We start from the raw sequence: 16,178 nt of genomic DNA on the forward strand, positions 1-16,178 counted from the left end.
ATTTATCTATTCAAAATCTTGAACATGCTAACTTTCACCCAGAATTTTTAACATCGTGTGGAAATGGTATCACAGTCCGAGTATGTTCTCCATTTCTTCCCCCAATTTATTCTTTTGGACCTGAGGTAAAAAAAAAAAAAGAAGTGTATTGGTCATGTTACTAACACACACACACTTGTCTAACTGTGGCAAGTGATACTTTTCTAAAACGCTAAACATTAAACCTCACTTTTCCTGAAACAGTAAGTGGATAGCTGTCAACAAACATCACAGAATGTGGGATTTTGAAGTAGGACATCTGAAATACAGAAATAAATATCTTTGTCTTAATTTTTTAGTTTTTGTTTCTTTTATTTATGTGTAAAAATCTGGTAATTCCCGTTACTTGATCTTTGCAGTAAGCCTTAATCTCCTCCACAGTGCAGACCTGACCGTCTGCTACCTTGATGCAGGCACAAACCTGCTCCCCCAGCCTCCCGTCTTTTACACCGATCAGCTGCAGGTCTCATGCAGACAAGAACAGAAAAGAATGTTCCAGTTAGTTTTCGATACTCGCTGTATAACTCCTGCACTGCTGCCCCCGCGTGGCATAGTGAAGCAATGACCAGGCTCACCTGTACATCTTTCACTTTCGGATGTACAGGTGAGCCTGGTCATTGCTTCACTATGCCCAGGCTCACCTGTACATCCGAAAGTGAAAGATGTACAGGTGAGCCTGGTCATTGCTTCACTATGCCCAGGCTCACCTGTACATCTTTCACTTTCGGATGTCTGTAAAGAAACTGTTCGACCTCAGCTGGGAAGATCTTTTCTCCACCACGGTCAATCATATCCTTTATGCGTCCTTCGATACGACAGTATCCATTTTGATTGAGGCTGGCAATATCGCTGCAAAGAATAACAGAAAACGTACATGCATGTACTTCTGTCCCTTTCTAATCTACTTAAATCCATTATTCCGAATAGCCCAGGATTGAGCTGGCATAAGCAAAATCTCACCCAGTCTTGTACCAGCCGTCCTCTGTGATGCTCTCCTGTGTTCTTTTAAGGCTCATCCCAGTAACCCTGCATGACACAGTAACCTCGAATGAGTAGCTCTCCAGGCTGGCCCAGAGGAAGTAGCTGCCCAGAGGATGGCTCTACTACCTGAAGAACAGAGCTTAAATGTGTAAAATGTACAGAGTCATGATTTTGTACAATAAATCTAAGTTTACAAGGCACACCTACTTTGAACCTCTAAGTACCAGGTACTTTATCATCTGCATCTATCATATAAGCTACTATCGGCAACGGCAGTTTGTCAAGCTTTCTACACTTTGTCCAGTGAATGGACAGTTTACAGCACAGCAGCCACAGTGGCATGGTAGTGTGACAGTAGAATTGCTGCTTTAGTGTGGTGGTCATCCTGCTTATACCATGGTCACAAGTTACAGTATAAAAATGTAATGCAAGGATTAATTTAACATTTAAGTTTCATTGTTTTTTTATGTATAAGGTGTTAGATTTAGAATTCTGCTCACTCTAAATCACACACACAAAGATAAAGTAGCATCGTAAGATGACATTTAATTGAATGAAATGTTTGTTTATTGGCATGACAAAGAGATTATATGTGTGTGAATTGCCTGCATCTGTGCCATGTCAGCTGTCTCACTGTAGGCAACTGTGGTAAATCATTTGTAAAAAAAAATGTGATCTTTGAACTACCTGTGTATTCAGTGAACACCTTTCAGCAGACCATGGTATAAATGGCGTTATTACACCTTGTTAGTCCACATACACTGTCATTTTCCACGTATAATTTGTACAAATGTTCCTGTAGCAGATAAGGGTACAGTTCAATTTGTTTCAACGATAAACTTCTCGTGTTATTACAAATAGTGCACACCTGAGCCCTGTTTTACTTGTATATACTGTACATTTTATCTCTCTAAACTAAGCATATGTGTATGCAGCCATGAGCAGATCAAATCTAAATGCAGCGACTGAGCTCAAATGCTACTATGTGTGTCAGAGTTCTGCTGAAAATGATTCAGTGAATGAAACCTGCAGACAGACATCAGTGTGATCCATGATGTATCCAACACTATCAGTTTTAACCTCCAGCCTGTCCAAAGGAAACCCCAGGAATGTGAGCGGACTGTTTTCTGTAGTTCCATAAGCCAGCTCATATTTGGGAGACAAGAACAGCTTTATCATGCAAGCATGGATTTTAGTATGTTTCTGGGTGTGTAGTGAAAGAATCAACAACATAGCGGGCAAACACTTACCGTTATCTCTTTAACCTTCATGTCATTTATCACTCTTCGAATGAATAATGAATCTCAGGGTGACACGAGGATCCACCCATGATACCTGGAAAGTACCAAATTCCTATTATATTTGCATTGAAAATTACTGCATTAAATGTTAGTAAAAAATATATATATATAAGATAATATTGTACCTGTCTCAAGTGAGGACAAGTTACTGTACTTAATATTTTCCTGATTCAATAAGTCAATGTACATTGTTGGGGTACCATAGATAACTGTGCATCTAAAAAAAAAGCATCCAGAAAATATATTATACTTCTCTTTCTGAATAGCTTTCAAGTTTTCCTGCGAATCATATGTAGTTGAAGGATAGATCAAAGTGATGCCATGTACTGCCATGCACATTCCACCCAAAACAGACCCAAAGCAGTGGTACATGGGCACAGGAACACAAACTCGTACCTCAGCCAAGAGAGAGTGTAATGAGATATATAAGGTCCAGCCAAAATTTATCTGTATTTTAGTGATGTGATTTTAGTCATTTTTGAAATCCTTTTTATTAGACTAGTCAGAGAATTATACTATATGTTAATTTGCATTTCAGAAGAAAAACTCACTCTCCAGTTGTAGCCCATGCGTAGCCCAATGAAATATGCATTGTTTACAATGTTGCGGTGGGACAAAGTCACACATTTTGGGTTTCCTGTTGTACCCTGTGGAATCACAATAGAGAAATGACTATGTAACTATTAATGTACAGTATATTGCAACCTTTATTATATGTTTTTTGTCAGAATTAGGGGATTATTTTACCCAACAGGTGAAACATCTGAACAGGAGCCATAGCCACTATTGCAAATCAAGTCCGCCAAATGCATCTTTCGGAAAAAGTCAGGTCTGTCCCTAAAATTGCAATCGTTTAAATTGTATCCTCCAACTTACACATGCAAATGAGAGCTGAGGACATTTGTCTATGTAAGTGTTTTTTATTTGAAAAATAAAAAAACTGCATTTAATATATACATTACTACATTGTTCTTCCTCTTTTCCTCCTTCCTGGTGGCTCCATCCTTGGCATTCTCCTACTGATATACCCCATGTACCTACTCTTCACATGTCCAAAACCATTTCAATCGGGCCTCTTTCATTTTTTGCCCAAAACTTCCTACATGCACTGTCCCTCTAATAAACTGGTTTCTAATCCTGTCCTTCCTCGTCAAAATCTCAACATCTTCAACTCTGCTACCTCCAGCTCCACCTCCTGTCTTTTACTCAATGCCACTGTCTCTGAACCATACAACATCCCAAGTCTCACCACAGTCCTATAAACTTTCACTTTCACTCTTGCAGATACCCTTCTATCACAAATCACTCCTCCCACTCTTCTACACCCACTCCACCCTGCCTGCACTCTTTTCTTTGCTTCTCTAACACACTCTCCATTACTTTGCTCTGTTGATCCCAGGTACCTGAACTCCTCCACCTTCTCCACCTCTTGTCCCTGCAACCGCACCGCACCACTCCACTGCACTCCCACTCATTCACACACATGTACTCTGTCTTACTCCTACTGACTTTCATTCCTCGTCTCTCCAGCGTGTACCTCCACTTTTCCAGGCTCTTCTTAATCTGCAAACATCATAGACCTCGTCTGTCAACCTGTCCATCACCACTGCAAACAGGAAAGGGCTTAGAGCCGATCCTTGATGTAATCCAACCTCCACCTTAAAACAGTCTGTCGTTCCTACTGCACACTTCACTGCTGTCACACTGTCCTCATACATGTCCTGCACCACCCACACATACTTCTCTGAAACAACTGACTTCCTCATACAATACCACAACTCCTCTCTTGACACCCTCTTGTATGCTTTCTCTGAATCCACAAACACACAATGCAACTCTTTCTGAACTTCTCTATTCTTCTCCAACAATTTTCTCAAAGCAAATAATGTGTCTGGTATGCTCTTTCTTGTCAGGAAACCATACTGTTGCTCACAGATGGTCACCACTCATTCTGGCTTCCACTACTCTTTCACATAACTTCATGGTGTGACTTTATTCCCCTGTAGTTACTGCAGGTCTGCACATCTCCCTTATTCTTAAAAATCTGTTAACAATTGACCCACGGACCGGTGCCGGTTGGGGACCACTGCTGTAGAAGATAGTCCATCTGTGTGCACCTTCCTCCACTCTTATACATCACCCTATGCTCCTCCTTCTTATACATGTCCTCGTTCTAATAAGTATTCACCACTGCCATTTCCTTCCTTTTAGCAAAATCTACCACTATCTGCCCTTCCACACTCCTCTCCCTAAGACCACACCTACCCATCACCTCCTCATCACCTTTGATGGTATATATATATATATATATATATATATATATATATATATATATATATATATATATATATATATATATATATATATATATATGTGTGTGTGTGTGTGTGTGTGTGTGTGTGTGTGTGTGTGTGTGTGTGTGTGTGTGTGTGTGCAATATACTAGTCATGACTATTTCATAATTTTCATATTTTACCTACCTAAAGTAGGTAAAGTAGCAGTTTTCTGGTAAACTATTGCTTGTTTGATGCTGATCACACCCCGTTATATTTCCTATGCATAAGAGTTGACGAAGTTTTGCATTTTACTAAGGCCAGAAAACAAATGCTGTTCAGATGATCTGTCTCATTATTTCCAAATGCATGGCTTTTTTTTTATAAGTTTACAAATGTGTGCATTAAATGTATATGCTACAATTACATTTTAATAATTAAAGCTAAAAACATCAAATGTAAAGTTATGCGTATCTTACCGACAGCACAGAGGTATTTTCCATCTCTGTCGATTCCATTGCGCTTGAAACCGTCCGAAGTAAGAGCCAAACTGTTTAAAACATTGTATTGCCATAATGGCTGATTGGCTTCCTGAGAGATGTTTGTAGATCTTAGACACTGTTCTTGTTAAATATAGATTTTTCTAGCTCTGTTACCTTTGTGTAGTGCACAGTACTTTTGAATGTACCAGCCCCCTCTAAAAAACACCTTCAACTAGTAATTAAGGTGCAATGGACAATTTTCACAAATATGTAGAACACACACACACACACACACACACACACACACACACACACACACACATACACACACACACATATATATATATATATATATATATATATATATATATATATATATATATACACACAAAATGTATTACTATAAAGGGAATTAAGTTGAAGGCAGAATATACTTGGTTCTGGCTTATATACATTATGATCAAAATCAATCAATCAATTAAATTATGTGACCAGTCAAATATTTTATCAACTATGATCAACTCATTGCTGGTTCTGAGAATCATGTTACTGTGGAGTTTCATTTCCTCCACGTGTTCCATTGTTTTCCTCTGTCATTGCCCAAAAACATGCAAGTCGATTGTTTGGCTCTGGTAGGTTAGTCGCAGTCACACTCTGATTAGCTCCAATGGATTTAACATCCGTATGGGATTTTTACTGACTTGCTCACATTGTTTTGATGATGGAAAACTTATTGGGAAATATTTAATATAAAACACAGTTGACACTACTGAGAAGGTTAGATTTAACCACTGTGCTACCACTTAACTTAGCAATTAATACAGTTAACAGATAATGTCATCAGTTCTAGATGAACCAACAAATCATATCATATATGACAAGACAAAATAGATAACCCTAACTCATACTCCATCACTTTATGTCGACAAACTTTATCATTTACATCTTAATGATCTAATAATGCATGAAATGTCAGTAGATTCTAAATATTAAATCAAAATGAAGCTTTGAAAACCAGCTATTTTTACTGCTTTAAGTCTTAAAAATAAAAATGGGTTGACATTTTGCAGCGGTTTATATAAGAAACAATGTATGAAAAGTACTATTGTATAAGTAGAAAAAATTCAAAGCAGGAAAAAGTAATGTAATACCAAAATGTAACCCTAGATGGAAGCATTTACTGTATTTAAGATTAAACCTCAGCATGAGATGAGTTTATATATATATATATATATATATATATATATATATATATATATATATATATATATATATATATATATATATATATATATATATATATTTTGTATATGCAGTTTTGCAGTCATTATTCGTTTGGTCATCGCCACTTGGTCACAGTGAATGGGATGTAGCGCCCATTCCTATCACATAGTCTGATTGTATATCTAACAGTGGGGGGGATGCATCCTTTATAATCTGTGCAAGATGTAAAATTGGCTTCAACACTGTGCATGTTTGCTTCTTTATAAGACTCTCTGTTTAGTAGGCAAATTATACCAATGAAAGAATTCAACAGAGACTGAAATTGTCTATTTATTTCAATACAAGGTTCAGATACATAAATATTTTAAAAGATTTTTTTTTTTTTAAATAACTTAACATTTCAAAATAAAAGGCTATCGTTGTTTCTCACAGTGTCAATAATTCGATAGGTATTCCTATATATTAGCAGAGGAAACATTCTTCAAGACCTACAATTAAATCATGACCTTTGGCAGCTAGAAAATTCAGATGACAATATTTCTTTAATTAAACCGGCAATATCTAAGTCAAATGGTTTTGTTAAAATTAGCAAAAATACAAAATTATTGATAGCAAAAAAACAGTATTCACCCAGTTAGCAGTGACTGTTTGATAAAATCTAGAAAACCTTTATAAAATGATTTGGGACTGTGTGAGTGTTGAATAAAGACCGTCAATATGTCAATACTGTTATGCGCAAATATAAACCGTCACCACTGTATGGTGTATATCTAAAAGAAGTGGAAAAAAAGGGCAAAAGTGATATCCATATGCATTCCTGTATTAGCTCAGTAGTAGTAAAACAGAAATGCATTTACAATGTATTATTTAAGCATCACTGGCATTATCAGTGTCCTGGACCTCTCTCCTCTGTAAAGGGCACTTGGTTACCAGACTAATATTGGGCTTACAATTGCATGTGTGCTCAGAATAAGGCCTCTTCTCTACCTTGTTACTCTGTCTGTCCAGCCAGTAGAAAGACACCATAATGTAAAGGCCAGCAGTGGAAACAGACAGACTGCAGAAGAAGAATACGTAGCTGTGTTGCCCAGTAATATCTGCCAACATTCCTGCAAGAGCAAGATCAAATTTAGCATTTCAGCATTCCAAAGAGTATCAATATCAATCTTCGATTTATAAGGCAGAGCAACAGAAAGCCTAAATACATGGTCTTCTAATCTGACTTGAGGTGCTACTGGAAACCTGACAATAACAATGCTGTGTCATTGATGTAGGTGTTTTTTTTAAACCACAAGTAAAAGCAGGAATATGCTAGTCTTATTTAATATGAGGAAATCAGAATACAAAAGCTCCCCGCCCCTTATTTTTGACTACGACTGTCATGAGGCAAACAGGAAGTATGATATATTTCCTGACATCAGTGTACTCATAATGGTCGAACAGAAACGGACATTGGTACAACATTTGATGTTGGTCTATTTTTGGGTCCTATATAATTAACAACTATAATTAACACATTTTTAAATCTTAATATTTAAGACAAAATATGGCTATACATTGTATCATGCATTTTTTCATATTACTGATTATATTCACTTATTTTTGTAGCTCATTACTTGCATTATCATTACCTTGTTTAATTTTTTCTATCTAAAGAAATACTCTAAAAAGGAATGCCCTATATAAACGCTGATTGTTATTTACTATATAGTAATTTTGGTATTATTAACAACATATTTGCACACAGTTCTAGAAGGCATGCCTCACCTGCTAGAGGTGGACCCAGAAGAAGCATGACACTCTCCATGATGCTGATGAGGCCAAGGGCTGACTGGAAACGACTCATCTCCACCGTCTCCATCAACACAGTGTAAAGTAGTGAGCCCACAATACTCATGGAAGCAGCAAACACCAGCACATATGTCAGAAGTGCATTGAAACTGTTCATGGCAGCACACATACAGTTGCTTAAGCCATTGACCAAGAGGGCAGTGGCAAACACGTATACAAAATAATGGCTTCCACGGAAGCGCTTTAGTCCGAAAAGCAGAGCTGCTGTTGGTCTCACCATGACATTGACCAGACCGAGGACAGCCATAAGCAAAGCAGCTTGCTCCTGCTCTATCCCGTGTGCAGTAGCATATGGCACCAGGTAAATAAGTGGCACTAAAAAACCCAACATCATCCATGACACACCCAAGGCATAGGCAAGAAAGCGTGGGTGGGTGCGTATCAGGTCAACAGCCATATGCCTGCAGAGGAAGAGCACTAGGGATGACAAGGTGCTCTGCAGACGCGTCTTTAGCCCATTTTGAGCCTGCTGTGCATTAGTTTTAAGCAGTGGATTTTCTGACTGAATCAGCAGTGCCTTCATGTTCATTTTGGCCTCTAGAGGCCTCATGACCGCCCCACACACACAGCAGTTGAGCACTACTCCACCCAGCACTAGGAAGCTTCCTCGCCAGCCAAACTGCTCCAATAGAAAGTTGGCCAGCAAGGGGAGAGTGCTTAGACCCAGTGCTGTTCCCGTGGAAGACAGAGCACTGGCAAAGGCACGCCGGCGTACAAAGTAATAGCCCACCATTGTGACTGATGGCTGGAAGCATAAACAAAATCCCAGTCCTGTTGGGTGATAAAAACTGACAGAATTATTTTCTGGTACGACATGGGTTTTTATATATATATATATTTTTATATATATATATATATATATATATATATATATATATATATATATATATATATATATATATATATATATATATATATATATATATAAAAAAAAAAATATATATATATATATATATATATATATATATATAATATATATATATATATATATATATATATATATATATATATATATATATATATATATATATATATATATATATATATACAGTGAGGAAAATAAGTATTTGGACACCCTGCTATTTTGCAATTTCTCCCACTTAGAAATCATGGAGGGGTCTGAAATTGTCATCGTAGGTGCATGTCCACTGTGAGAGACATAATCTAAAAAAAAAATCCAGAAATCCAGAATATATGATTTTTAAACTAATCGTTTGTATGATACAGCTGCAAATAAGTATTTAAACACCTGTCTATCAGCTAGAATTCTGACCCTCAAAGACCTGTTAGTCTGCCTTTAAAATGTCTACCTCCACTACATTTATTATCCTAAATTAGATGCACCTGTTTGAGGTCGTTAGCTGCATAAAGACACCTGTCCACCCCATACAATCAGTAAGAATCCAACTACTAACATGGCCAAGACCAAAGAGCTGTCCAAAGACACTAGAGACAAAATTGTACACCTCCACAAGGCTGGAAAGGGCTACGGGGAAATTGCCAAGCAGCTTGGTGAAAAAAGGTCCAATCATTAGAAAATGGAAGAAGCTAAACATGACTGTCAATCTCCCTCGGACTGGGGCTCCATGCAAGATCTCACCTCGTGGGGTCTCAATAATCCTAAGGAAGGTGAGAAATTAGCCCAGAACTACACGGGAGGAGCTGGTCAATGACCTAAAAAGAGCTGGGACCACCGTTTCCAAGGTTACTGTTGGTAATACACTAAGACGTCATGGTTTGAAATCATGCATGGCATGGAAGGTTCCCCTGCTTAAACCAGCACATGTCCAGGCACATCTTAAGTTTGCCAGTGACCATTTGGATGATCCAGAGGAGTCATGGGAGAAAGTCATGTGGTCAGATGAGACCAAAATAGAACTTTTGGGTCATAATTCCACTAAACGTGTTTGGAGGAAGAAGAATGATGAGTACCATCCCAAGAACACCATCCCTACTGTGAAGCATGGGGGTGGTAGCATCATGCTTTGGGGGTGTTTTTCTGCACATGGGACAGGGCGACTGCACTGTATTAAGGAGAGGATGACCGGGGCCATGTATTGCGAGATTTTGGGGAACAACCTCCTTCCCTCAGATAGAGCATTGAAGATGGGTCGAGGCTGGGTCTTCCAACATGACAATGACCCGAAGCACACAGTCAGGATAACCAAGGAGTGGCTCTGTAAGAAGCATATCAAGGTTCTGGCGTGGCCTAGCCAGTCTCCAGACCTAAACCCAATAGAGAATCTTTGGAGGGAGCTCAAACTCCGTGTTTCTCAGCGACACACCAGAAACCTGACTGGTCTAGGGAAGATCTGTGTGGAGGAGTGGGCCAAAATCCCTCCTGCAGTGTGTGCAAACCTGGTGAAAAACTACAGTAAAGTGTGTTAAAATAGGTGTTTAAATACCTATTTGCAGCTGTATCATACAAATAAATACTTAAAAAATCATACATTGTGATTTCTGGATTTTTTTTTAGAGGTTAAGTCCCGTGAAGGCCTATGTGTAATTATTTACTACTAACTATGTGTAACACTTGACTACTGCTTCAATTCTGCTTCAGGTCCTGTCCTGTCAATTTTTGTTCACTTTTATGCTGACTGGGTGCATAATACAGCAAAATTTTGTGTGTTCAATTAAAAAAAACTTTCAACAAAGTTGTAGGCTGATTTATCTTAAGTTTGTAATCTAGCGCACCAGTGTAGATCTATTCATTGATAGAGACCCAAAGCACTTTTGTATGCCGCTCTGGACAAGGACGTCTGCTAAATGGCATAAATGTAAATGTAAATAGAGACTACTTGGTGTAGCTGAAGATGGTACCACATGAACAACCTAAAGGCCGGGAGGTTACTATAGAAGGTTGAAATCAAGAGTTATGAAAACTGTGATTAACATAAACAGTCTGCTACAGTGGATCAAAGCTGCATTTGCCATGAACAGTTTTGTATTCAAGTGCCAATCAGTGAACAGTTTATCTATTTTCAGTAAAGCTGCTTAGGGAAAATATCCATTGTTAAAAGTACAGACTGTTTTGTTTATACAGAGGTGCAATTTATAGACACTGTTTGATGCAATCACTTTTTGTCCATTGAGTTTAAATGTTTTAAATGTGACTTCTAATTATAACCACATATTGTCCACATATAATTGTTCACATATTGAGATTTGTGTGCACTCTCTACTATGATTATTAGCACATGCGTATAATGTACATTATGTTATGTGTCACTGACCTGTGATGACTCCAGTGGCAATGTACAAGTCTGCCATGGTTCGAGCAAAAGAGCTGACTACCATCCCTAGACCACTCAGAATCCCACCCACCATTATTGTTGCACGACAACCGAAGCACTCCACGAGAACGCTGCATACAGGGCCTACAGAGAAACATTAGCTTTGTAATACAAACAACAATGGACACAGAGTTATACACAAGACCAAACACACACAAATGCTCAAACCCTGACATGACAATAAGAGTATCTGAATTGCAGATTAACTCTTTTAGCTTCCTCACACATATGGAGATTATCTGAGTAAAATATAATAAATGATGATTGCAGTGGTGGATACAAACACTGTGTACACAGGATTGATAAAAGTCCTTGTTCGTGACTACATAAAGGGAAACTGAGTGTGAACAAGCTTTCCAGGTTTATTTACAATTGTAAAGGTTAGGGCACTCTGGACTTTTTATTTTAACATCAAATAATTCAGCAAATAATTGTAATTTTATAGCTTAGATTGCAAATATTATTGCACAGTTATGTTGAAAAATCTTTTAATGGAAAACAATATTGCATGGTTGAAAGCTTTTTTGTAGAATAAAAATTGTGAGCTGCATTTTGATAACTTGGATGGGTTCCCTCTTGAGTCTGGATCCTCTCAAGGTTTATTCCTTATGCCATCTCGGGGAGTTTTTCCTCGCCACAGTTGCCACCGGCTTCCTCACCAGGGACAAACTTACTTATAAAGAACATATTCACTTTTAATCACCATATTTTCTGTGTAAAGCTGCTTTGAGAAAATGTTCATTGTTAAAAGCGCTATACAAATAAAAATTAATTGAATTAAATTAATTTGATGTTATTTTCTATAGTCAGCTGTTTAGATGACCCATTGGTTGCTGATTACTAACACAATATTTGGAAAATCAGAGTTTTTAATTGTTATGCCCTGGATTGATCCCTAATGTCATTTATTGAAATACCTTTTTAGTCGTATTGGGTCAGTCATGAGCCTAACTAGGTAGTTATCTTCTGAGACTTTGTATCTGGAATTATATCCAAAATATTTTGGATATGCCACACTTGCTGTTCTTTATTTTCTGTATGTTTTTAAGTTAATTAAATGAAAATGCATTAAAATTTGCTGAATAATATTCTTTTTTAAATAGTTTGATACAGGTGTTGTGTTTATTTCTGTTCACTTACAAAATCAATAAAATTAGTATTTTTGCTATATTATATTTACAACTATACAGTAGTAAGTTTGAAAAAAGAAAAATACACTTATCTCTGAAATTCAAGTAAATAATTTTTTTTTTCTTTCTGAGTACATTGTCTTCTCCAATTTCTCCTTTATGACATACAGTAAGAAAAGACTATAAACATTCTATAGTGCTATATCTTCAATCAAATAAAACTTGTTTTGGTAACACATTTTCTAATACTCTCAAATGAGTCATGTTTGCTACACTAAACACTACCCCAGTTTAAAATAACGGATATGGTGCTGTGCAGAAAACATTAGCAGATCACCTTTGTTTCTTCAACACTGGGCCAATGGAAATATACTCAAATATTCTCACAACCTCCTGCCTGGCTCATTTCTATCAGTTGTCAGACTAAATGTGATCCTCCCCCAGGGGGCAAAATAGAAGAATGTCTTTCTTATGCTCAAGTTTCAGTATCTCAACCCATCTAAAAGCAAAACCCTTTCCCCTTTCCACAAGAATTACATGAGGTATGAGGTATTTTGAGACGCTCAGCTTTAGTGAAAGCCATTTTGTGTTTTGACACTTTATTATCCTAGGAATTAATATGAAAATAAATATCACCCTATATATCAATTGATGTGACTCCTTTCCTACCTCCTGCATGCAGTACTGCTGTCATGATGGCTGGCACCCAGGAAGTTTCAGAGTTGCTTGCTTGAAACTCATTTTGCAAATCTGTGTAAAAGATGCCAATGCAGGCGGGGAAGGCGAGTGTGAGTGCCAAGACCAGGATAGTAGCTGTCAGTACAGCCCAGCCCCAGCCTCCATCAGGTGCCAGATGTCCATTTTGTTGTTCTACCGTTACCCCTGTGTGACCTTCATGGAGGCTGAATGATTCTACTTCTTGTTTGTCCTGGTGGTCCTGATACTGCCCTGGCCCCTCATCTGAAGTATGCAGAGAGGAAGTCCCGCTCAATGTCCCAAGGCTTTGGCTAACATCAGTGTTTCTTGCCTGTTGGATGATGGAGCTATTGCTTATTATAGTCTTTGGGGCTTGAGGATCATCTACACCTTCAGTCATTCTGCTTGCCAGATGGGCTTCTGTTATAGCTGCTCTCTGCATGAATAGGGCATAATAAAATGCCAAAATTCTAGTCATTCACAATACCCAAATAATAACTTGAATATCTACAGAAATGTTGATAATAGATAAGTTATATGTCTACAATCCAGCGCTATACATTTCAGTTGGAAAAGTATATTAATAATTTAAATGTATTTGTCATTCATATTTAACTATGTAAAGAAATTAATAACATGTTTTTGCAATTAAATCAACAATGTATGCACACATCAATTCAGCAATTTCTTCAAATCAAATCTGAGTCTGAACAGAATCATGCGCAACAAACAGGTTCAGTTTACTTATAGCTATAATGGCAATTCCAAATCCAACTGATAGATTCAATCTATGCATTTGTAGGCTGTTGAATTTGATGTCAAAGTCATGACTTAAATTCAGAAATAACTCTAAATATTTGTATTAGTTGTAAATAAATAAATATAAAGTTACAATAGTGATATCTACAGGTAATTCATTTTAAGTGGAAATAACAGTTATAAAACATAATAAATACAGAAAGAAACCATACATGGTTGTTAGAAAATGTGTATGATAAAGTTTTCATCCACATCTACAGTGGTGTGAAAAGGTCTTGATTTTTTTATTTTTTGCATGTTTGTCACCCTTTAAAGTTTCAAATAATTAAACTAATTTAAATATTAGTAAACGATAACACAAGTAAACACAACATGCAGTTTTTTAAAGAAGGTTTTTATTATTGAGGGAAAACTAAATCCAAAACTACATGGCCCTGTGTGAAAAGCCTTTGTCCCTTAAACCTAATAACTGGTTGGGCCACCGTTAGCAGCAACAACTAATTCAGCCACATTGGAGGGTTTTCGAGCATAACCCATCGTTTTAAGGTCATGCCACATCATCTCAATAGGATTCAGGTCAGGACTTTAACTGGGCCATTCCAAAGTAATTTTTTTTTCTTCAGCCATTCACATGTTGACTTGCTGGTGTGTTTTGGATCATTGTCCTGCTGCAGAACCCATTTTTCAGCTTCAGCTTGAGGTCATCTCACACAGGGCCATGTAGTTTTCGGATTTTGTTTTCGCTCAATAATAAAAACCTTTATTTAAATACTGAATGTTGTATTCACTTGTGTTATATTGTACTTATATTTTAATTAGTTTGATAATCTGAAACATTAAAGTGTGACAAACATGCAAAAAAATTAAGAAATCAGGATGGGGCCAAACACTTTTTTCACACCACTGTATACTTCCACGGATTATGTTTCCGGACAGTTTCTTTTGCATTGATTGTGAGTTGTTGCCCAGTTTGAGCATGCAATACATGAATATATATAACATATATAATAACATGAATAAACACTTTTTTATCAAGTGAAGCAAAAACGTGCCTTTGAAAATGGCTTGTCCCTTTTAATAAGCCTCTCTTTTCATGATTTTTCGCTCAGCATTGCACTGAAACCAGCACACAGTTTAAACCTCGATAATCTGATTAACCTTTACCTGGTGTGATCATAATCCTCTCGCCATACAGGTCGCATTATTATTGCAGTTATTAAAACGGTTTACGAGCGCTGTTATTTGTGGGGGGTTTTTCCTCACTTTCTTCATGGAGCAGCAGGACAAGCCAGCACCTGTTGAATTCTCACCCCAGGGAGTAGGTACACAACAGCATCTCCAACACTACGCATAGGCACAGTCTCTTCTTTTTCCACCTTTAGCTCACTACATATTCAGATATGCAAACAGCAAACGCACAAGATCCCCAGAAGATTTATTGAAATGTGCACTTACAGTCTTACCTGGTGGCCAAAAAACGGTGCATAATCGGTAACCACTCTCTTGCGACGCCTTTCTGCAACATCAACACTGTGTCATTACCTTAGCAGGAAGATGGCATGTGCGCTTGACATAAGGTGGTTCTGAAGTCTCCATCCTTTGTGGACTTGCGTGACCCCCTGTGCTGGACCAGGGAACTCCAACACTGAACACACGCACTCGCGTGTACTCTGTAGATTAGAGGTGTGTGTGTGTGTGTGTGTGTGTGTGTGTGTGTGTGTGTGTGTGTGTGTTTTTGGGGGGGAGGACTCGTGACTTTTAAATGATGGCAGAGAATTGCTACGTAACCGCGGACTGAGAGCAGGCGGAAATACACCAGTCAATATAATTACAAAAACTGATTAATATGTTTTTATATTAATATGTTTAATAACTTTGAGCTGTAATATTTTAGCTCACATAATGCAAGTGCCCAATGCAACACAGTTACAGAAAGCGTTACAGATTTCGTTTGGTTCCTGTTTATTTTATAATGAATTTGTCATGTTTAGTACTCTCATTTTGGGCTTTCCATATATCAGTGTAATTCCATTCATTCATTCATTCGTTTATCTTTAGGTCTAGTTCCATTGCATTCAGGACAGATACACACTCACAGAAATAAATATATCAGATATTAATGATTTATGATGTTATTTATGATTTATGA

The 16,178-nt window shown here is 37.4% G+C and overlaps 1 protein-coding gene and 1 pseudogene across 4 annotated transcripts; both read right to left on the reverse strand.

The window, feature by feature from the left end:
* Positions 1 to 62: 62 nt before the first annotated feature.
* Positions 63 to 5,112, reverse strand: LOC310739941 (medium-chain acyl-CoA ligase ACSF2, mitochondrial-like; annotated as a pseudogene). Its single transcript, XR_014538226.1, has 9 exons — positions 5,074 to 5,112; positions 2,873 to 2,968; positions 2,447 to 2,717; positions 2,271 to 2,355; positions 2,047 to 2,166; positions 1,000 to 1,146; positions 747 to 888; positions 386 to 496; positions 63 to 298 (listed from the first exon to the last, which is right to left on the reverse strand). The product of XR_014538226.1 is annotated as a medium-chain acyl-CoA ligase ACSF2, mitochondrial-like (transcript).
* A 1,583-nt stretch (positions 5,113 to 6,695) lies between these two features.
* On the reverse strand, positions 6,696 to 15,711 carry slc16a5b (solute carrier family 16 member 5b). 3 transcript variants are annotated; one of them, XM_083567143.1, is made up of 5 exons: positions 15,493 to 15,711; positions 13,244 to 13,706; positions 11,385 to 11,528; positions 8,068 to 8,922; positions 6,696 to 7,409 (listed from the first exon to the last, which is right to left on the reverse strand). In XM_083567143.1, the coding sequence occupies exons 2-5, from the start codon at positions 13,668 to 13,670 to the stop codon at positions 7,168 to 7,170; spliced, it is 1,668 nt and encodes a 555-aa protein (XP_083423269.1). In that variant the 5' UTR covers positions 13,671 to 13,706; positions 15,493 to 15,711; the 3' UTR covers positions 6,696 to 7,167. The 3 variants fall into 3 exon arrangements, with proteins under 3 accessions (XP_083423269.1, XP_083423270.1, XP_083423271.1); XM_083567144.1 differs by having other exon boundaries at positions 15,485 to 15,711; XM_083567145.1 differs by lacking the exon at positions 15,493 to 15,711 and adding an exon at positions 15,194 to 15,321.
* Between the last annotated feature and the right edge of the window lie 467 nt (positions 15,712 to 16,178).

Source organism: Silurus aristotelis (assembly GCF_946808225.1).
Source record: "Silurus aristotelis genome assembly, chromosome: 17".
NCBI lineage: Eukaryota > Metazoa > Chordata > Actinopteri > Siluriformes > Siluridae > Silurus > Silurus aristotelis.